This window comes from Microtus oregoni, unplaced genomic scaffold (genome assembly GCF_018167655.1).
Source record: "Microtus oregoni isolate MIOR12 unplaced genomic scaffold, Mior012 000056F_ref0000123, whole genome shotgun sequence".
NCBI lineage: Eukaryota > Metazoa > Chordata > Mammalia > Rodentia > Cricetidae > Microtus > Microtus oregoni.
Genome location: NW_024543832.1, coordinates 1,034,603 through 1,041,853, shown reverse-complemented (window position 1 = coordinate 1,041,853; position 7,251 = coordinate 1,034,603). Strand labels below are relative to the sequence as shown.

Genomic DNA, 7,251 nt, shown 5'->3' with positions numbered 1-7,251 from the left:
CCCAATATGATTGTTTATAAATATTTCATTTTAATTTAAAGGGAGTTGCTTATAAATGATTAATGTTCTCAGTCAATTCCTCAAAAAAATAAGGGGAATGTGATATAGAGATGAATACTGTACATCGGCATGAACTTTTGTTTACTAATATAATTTTGAGGACAATTTTGTTATATGTATATTTCTGCTCCTGTTTTAATACCTTAATACCTTAATACCTTAAACAGGAGCAGAAATGTACATGTTCAGTTATATGATAATTAAATGAACTTATACAGTTCACTTAAAAATGTATAACTGCAATTATGGATTAATAGATACGCATTTAATAGTCAAACTATAGATATGTTAGATTTTTCTGACTGTACAGAGATATATTTAAGTTAGATACATCATGTTCAATACTACAAATACCTACAGAATATTGCATTTAAAATGTTTGAAGAATTCAGACTTTTCTTTTTTTAACTTTTTTTTTAATTGAGAAAAGGAGGGAAAAAAAACAAGTTTCCTCCTCCTCCCAGCCTCCCATTTCCCTCCCCCTCCACCCACCCTTCTCCCCCTCCTCCCACCCTTCTCCCCCTCCCCCCACTCCTCTCCCCCTGCCTCTCCAGTCCAAAGAGCAGTCAGGGTTCCCTGCCCTGTGGTAAGTCCTAGGTCCTCCCCCCTCCGTCCATTTCTAGGAAGGTGAACATCCAAACTGGCTAGGCTCCCACAAAGCCAGCACATTATGTAGGTTCAAAACCCCGTGCCATTGTCCTTGGCATCTCATCATCCCTCATTGTTCGCCATGGTCAGAGAGTCCAGTTTTATCCCATGCTTTTTCAGTCACAGTCCAGCTGGCCTTGGTGAGCTCCCAATAGATCAGCTCCACTGTCTCAGTGGGTGGGTGCTCCCCTCATAGTCCTGACTTCTTTGCTCATGTTCTCCCTCCTTCTGCTCCTCAATGGGACCTTGGGAGCTCAGTCCCCCGTGCTCCAGTGTGGGTCTCTGTCTCTGTCTCCATCCATCACCAGATGAAGGTTCTATGATGATATGCAAGATATTTGACAGTATTGCTATAGGATAGGGTCATTTCAGGTTCCCTATCCTCAGCTGCCCAAGGAAATAACTGGGGACATCGCCTTGGACTCCTGGGAACCACCCTAGGTTCAAGTCTCTTGCCAACCCTAAGGTGGCTCCCTTAACGAAGAATTGTGCTTCCTTGCTCCTCTATCGAACCTTCCTTTATCCCAATCATCCTTTTTCCCCAAGTTCCCCCCATCCTCCCCTTCTCCCTTTTCTCTCCCCATCTCCCCTTACCCCCATCACACCCCACCCCCAAGATCCCAATTTTTTCCCCGGCAATTTTGTCTACTTCCCATAGCCGGGAGGATAACTATATGTTTTTCTTTGGGTTCACCTTCTTATTTAGCTTCTTTAGGATCACCAATTATAGACTCCGTGACCTTTATTGATGGCTAGAAACCAATTATGAGTGAGTACATCCCATGTTCATCTTTTTGGGTCTGGGTTACCTCACTCAGGATAGTGTTTTCTATTTCCATCCATTTGCATGCAAAATTCGAGAAGTCATTGTTTTTTACCACAGCGCAGTACTCTAATCTGTATATATTCCATACTTTCTTCATCCATTCTTCCATTGAAGGACATCTAGGTTGTTTCCAGGTCTATGCCGTGATTCAAGTCACAGGGTTCCCCAAGTTCATATCTGCCTTCCAGTCTACTTCTTGTCATCACTTGACATTTTTTGTCTTGTTATTACTTCAGTGAACATCAACTTCAGACCTGGGTGGACACTGTTGTTTTTATGAAGTATTATGAAGTAGCTTATCTTCCATTACTTACCAAAGCAACAATCATATTAAGGAACCTGAGACTGGTTACAAGCTGAGTAGAGTGACAGGAAAAAAATATAACCCTGAGATTGGCTACAAGCTGAGGAGAGTGACAGAGAAAGATATATAAGTACATGGATAGACAGACATAAATCAAGAGTACCAGAAATTAGTGTCCAGTTAGGGTGTTCTTAAGTGAGAAGGTGAAAGTGAGCCTAATAAGATGGGAACCAAATCAGTCCCACAGATTTCCTAACAGATATACATGTGGAATTACATGTATCAAATGTGTGGAAAAAAAAAGAAATGTGTGTGAGCTCCTTCCTCACAAGTTATTTCCTGAGAAGTTATAAGAATGAGAGAACTCCACAGACACCAATGGAAAGAATATTAAGTAGTTCATTAAACAGGATCTTTGTTCACCAAAAGTAACAAAATCATGTAAATTCTCTATTGGAAGTTAAAAAGATACATAAATCTATTAAGAGCCTGGTATCCTCCTGTCCCTGCACTAAATGAATGTAGACCTAGTTAATGTAAACAATTCCATGTTTTGCTTCTAAGGCCTGTACAGTATGACTCTTAATATTTCTGTTTTTCTGGAATTAAATCCATACAGCATCACGGCAATGATCCTTAGGTTCAATATTGAGTACCTCTAAGATGCACAAACAAAATCTCAGTTTCCATGAGGAGAAATTGGAAACATTGTCTGTGCTTCCTTTTATGCTCTCTGGGGCCTCCCCCAATGCAAAACAGTCCTCAAGCTCAGGATGAAATCCAAGGCCAAGCTGGGAAGCCCCATCTCCTTCTGACTAGAGTCTCCAACACAGCATGGCTGTCCTGGTGCTGCTCCTCTGCCTGGTGACATTTCCAAGCTGTAAGTGCTTCAGGGTTTCAGGAATGGGACCCTGGTTTTTCATCTATATGACTGATGGTGATGTTGCTTGTCCCTAGGTGCCCTGTCCCAGATACAGCTGAAGGAGTCAGGACCTGGCCTAGTGCAGCCATCACAGACCCTGTCACTCACTTGCACTGTTTCTGGGTTCTCATTAACCAGCTCTAGTGTAAGGTGGATCTGCCAACCTCCAGGAGAAGGTCTGGAGGAGATGGGAGCAATATGGGATGGTGGAAGCAGGGACTATAAATCATCTCTCCAGTCCCGAATCACCATAACCAGGGACACCTACAAGAGCCAAATTTTCTTAAAACTGAACAGTCTGCAAACTGAGGACACAGCCATGTATTACTGTGCCAAAAGCACAGTGAGAGAACTCCAGTGTGAGCCTGCACAAAAACCTCCTATGGAGACACGACCAGCAGGGGGCGTTGGGGACCAGCAGAGTCTCCAAAGACCAGTATGTGGTTGCTTAATAAGACAAGAAGTTCTAGACTATGCTGCATGGGCAAATGTTTCAATATTAGAATCTGTATTTTCCTTTTCCAAACACAGATAAGGAAAAATTCTCTGGAGGTGTCTCTTCACAGTCATAGTATAATAAACTTCCTATTTTTTCAAATAATATAACAAATAGCTTTTCTCCAAGCCCTGTAATCTAACAATCTGTTTCTTGTTATTATATAGAATAACAAATAAGTTTATATATTTTATATACACACATACATACATATTCACACATTATCTTAGTATATTTTAAAGGAGTCAGCAGTTATGACACTTGTTGATGTTAGGTTCAGTTATAAGCTAGAGAACTTTAAAAGAGCTGCAATTTGTCCTCTTTGTTTTTGCAACTGTGATAGATAAACCACAGCTTCCCTAATTTAAAGTCATTTTTTTACAACACCCTGGAATCTAAAATACCCATAGATTCCTTCTACACCAAGAAGGTACCATAAAAGGATAAAATTGATTATTACTTTTGACAGATCCCATTTCGTGCATTTGCACCTTGGTAAAAATTAACTTTTCCATCAGACTTATAAGCAGTGTTCCTCAGGAAAACCAAATAGTTATTTGGTTATATTGGGTCTGTCTAACTATAAAACTGTCTTTCTCTGTATATGAAAAGAGGATATGTTCTTATTAACTTTGGTCATCTTTCATATAACTTATTATTTGGGATTATCCTTCCCAACTAACTGATTAATCTTCCCGCTCTACTCTGTCCAAACTATGATCAGATTTCCTTAATTTTGCTTTTCCTAAGATGAGCTTTTTAAGTTCCACAGATTAAGTGGTCATCTTATCCTCTTGATGCCTGGCTGTTACTGATAAAAGGCCCTCCGTGTTCATGCAGATTGGTTTGATATTTCAACTGTTGAGAACTGAGCTGTAACAAACATAAAAGGGAAGGTTGCCACCGCTCATTTGCACATTCAGGAAGCAGCTCAGAGTTTCAGAGAGCACACTGTTCTTGCAGGGAAACAGTTTCAATTTCTGGCTCCCACAATTTTAAGTCATACCTACCTGTAATTCAGGAGAACCCATGGTCTTTATTTGACCCCATGCACACTACACTTCTCACACAGAAACATACATACATAATTAAAAACAAAATATTTCATTTTCTCATCCACTGTTGAGAGTTAACCGAATGTGAATACTCTATAGTTTAATTTTTAACCTTTTTTGTCTCATCCAAGAGATCAGTCTCATTTTTCTTCCCAAATATAACTCATTACTATCACTTGTCTGAAATTTGAGTCTAAGGATAGCACATAGCTCTAATGCCCTCATGAACAGACATTTTCCTGCATGCCATTCTCTCTTTTGGTTCTTTCAACTTGGCCAATGCATGTGGGCAGAGTAGGTTGCATAAAACAAGCATCTTTGATCAACATAAAAATGAAAGTTAAAGCCAAAAGGATAAGTTGCTTGTAACCAATAATTCAAGACCCATTTACTAAAGGAAAGAAAGAAACTACAGTGTTATGGGGATGGAGAGAAATGGGCCCTGTGCCTTGTAAAAGGAAACATGGTTCTGTTATTTTACTGTAAAGGTGTTCAAGAACCAAAAAACATTTTGTATACAAGAACACATGCCCAACATTCTCCCTTCTATGTGAGGATCCGAAGAAAATGACATTTTCCATTAAAATAGATTATTGCATTCCAATGATTATTTCCATATGCCACTCTTTTACTGTCTCTCACTGCTGCACTCTCTATAAGTGAAGCCTGAGGTGTCGAATCTCACAGAGACACCCACAATTAATTATGAATGTAGATATGACATTTCTATAATTTTCACTTAATTGTTTTCAGTATGGCAATTTTCCGTAAATAAAAGTGGGCACAGAAGTTACATTGGTTATATTTGTGTAAATTAATTTATTGAATTAATGTGGCCATATAATAATTTGTGCATTCAAATATCAGCATCTTGCTAAGTTTTCAAGTGAGTAAACACCTCAGGAAAAAATATCCATTGTTCCCAGGAAGCCCCTTTCATGATTGCCTCTTATGATTATTTTAGTGAACATGGGGCATTTTTATTTACAACAGTTATGGTCACTTGATAAGTTCACTGCATTGTTCACGGGCCACTGGCCTTTGTTGCAATTGAACTGACATTGACTGATTTTTTTTCTCATTGAAGCAGACTCTCCTAGTCACTGTGCTTTCCATTCTAGCGGATTATTTTTCTCCAGGCTCTCACATTCATCCTCTGTCTTCAGGCATAAGGAATATCTCTTATACAATATTTTTTGTATCCCATGGTATTGAAAATAAGCCCAAGGCATATATCTGCTAAATTTATTTACAAATAAATTTAAAAGAAATATAGCAGATACATGAAATATAAAAATCTTCATGTTGCTATTGTTCACCTGTGAGACAAACTCCAATTACTCCATAAGCCTGGGCAACAGAGATAACATCTATGTCTCTTTGTTGCAACTTGCCAATGGAAAATCCTGAAATCTCCACCTACTTTCCACAACCCATGGCACTCTGACATGAAACTCAGGATTTGTCATAATGCATCGAAATACTCGTATTGAAAATGGATTGGAGGATGTGGACACTGGGTCCTATTTGCAGGCTTTATCAGAGAAGACCATACTATAAATATTGGGCTGCAATTTGGTCAAGTTTAGGCACCAGTTCTTATGTTTTCCTGATTCTCAGACACTTTATAGACATTCCTGTTTATTCACATGAGACAAATTATCCAGAAAATGTGAAATATAATGCTTGGATTCTCATTGCTAAAATTTATTCTGTTTCTATTAAACAGGCAAGATATAACATTTTGTGGTTATGAATTTTGTAATTGCTACCCCCTCACTTTTCTCAACAAGGAAGCTTCTGCATGTTTTAAGTTAAGATGATTTTAATGATTCTTGATTTGACATCTAAAATATATTTGAAACTGTTAGTTATTGCCATATTGACTTTAATTTTGTCATCTTCTTTTCTTCCATGTATATAAAAATAAAAACTTGTTCTTTTAACAACTTCACAGTGACTACACTTGTAGCTACTGATGTTTCAGATAGTAATTGTGACTCCACAGTTACTAACCAGCCCATGTCTCAGTCAATCACATCCAAACCTGCCACTTCCCCAAAATGTAGTTTGTGGAATACTGAGAATTCAAGAACAATTGCAGTGGGTTTTTGATCCTACTGCACGTACTGGCTTTGTGGGAGCCTAGGCAGTTTGAATGCTCACCTTACGAGACCTGGATAGAGGTGGGCAGTCCTTGGGCTTCCCACAGGTCAGGGAACCCTGATTGCTCTTCGAGCAGATGGGGGGGGGGGACTTGATCGGGGGAGGGGGAGGGAAATGGGAAGCGGATGTGGGGACGAGGCAGAAATCCTTAATAAATAAATAAATTAAAAAAATAAAAAAAAAAACAAAATGTAGTTTGTAACTAAATCTCTAATGTTCTATTTACCAATAAAGACTCAGAAGCCAGAAGCTGGGCTGGCAACCCACTAGCTCAGAGAGTTGAGGAGCTGACATTTTCTCTTCATTATGGTCTCATAATTGAAAGCATCCTAATATTCCTTCAACTCAAAAATGAGGGCCACAGTCAAAGTCACCTTGTACATCTACCTGTGCATCTCTGTATCTGAGTCACCATTTGCAGGGACATCGCAAAGAGACAAGTTTTCTTAAAATGCAACACTCTGCAAACTGAGGACACAGACATGTACTACTGTGACTGACACACAGAGAAGAAAACCCAATGTGAGCCTGCAGAAAGCCCCTCTTCAGAGAAACTTGGAAACAGGAGGGGATGCAAAGGACCAACAGGAGTTCTAAGACCACTAGGGGTCACTTGAGATTTATGGAAGTTATAGACTATGCTGCATGAACTCTTGCTTTAATTTTAAAATGTGAGGATTCTTGTTTCAGTCAAAAAAGTCCAGCTGAGGTCCCCCTCAACTGTTGAAGCCTAACAAGCTTCCTATTTGTTCTCAAGCCAGAACCAATGGATTA

At 39.2% G+C, this 7,251-nt stretch overlaps 1 gene segment (V, D, J or C); it reads left to right on the top strand.

The window, feature by feature from the left end:
* The first annotated feature begins 2,672 nt into the window (after nt 1-2,672).
* On the top strand, nt 2,673-5,370 carry LOC121438473. The segment is given in 3 exon segments: nt 2,673-2,718; nt 2,796-3,103; nt 5,305-5,370. Coding segments are annotated over 3 exon segments (420 nt in total).
* The last annotated feature ends 1,881 nt before the right edge of the window (nt 5,371-7,251 follow it).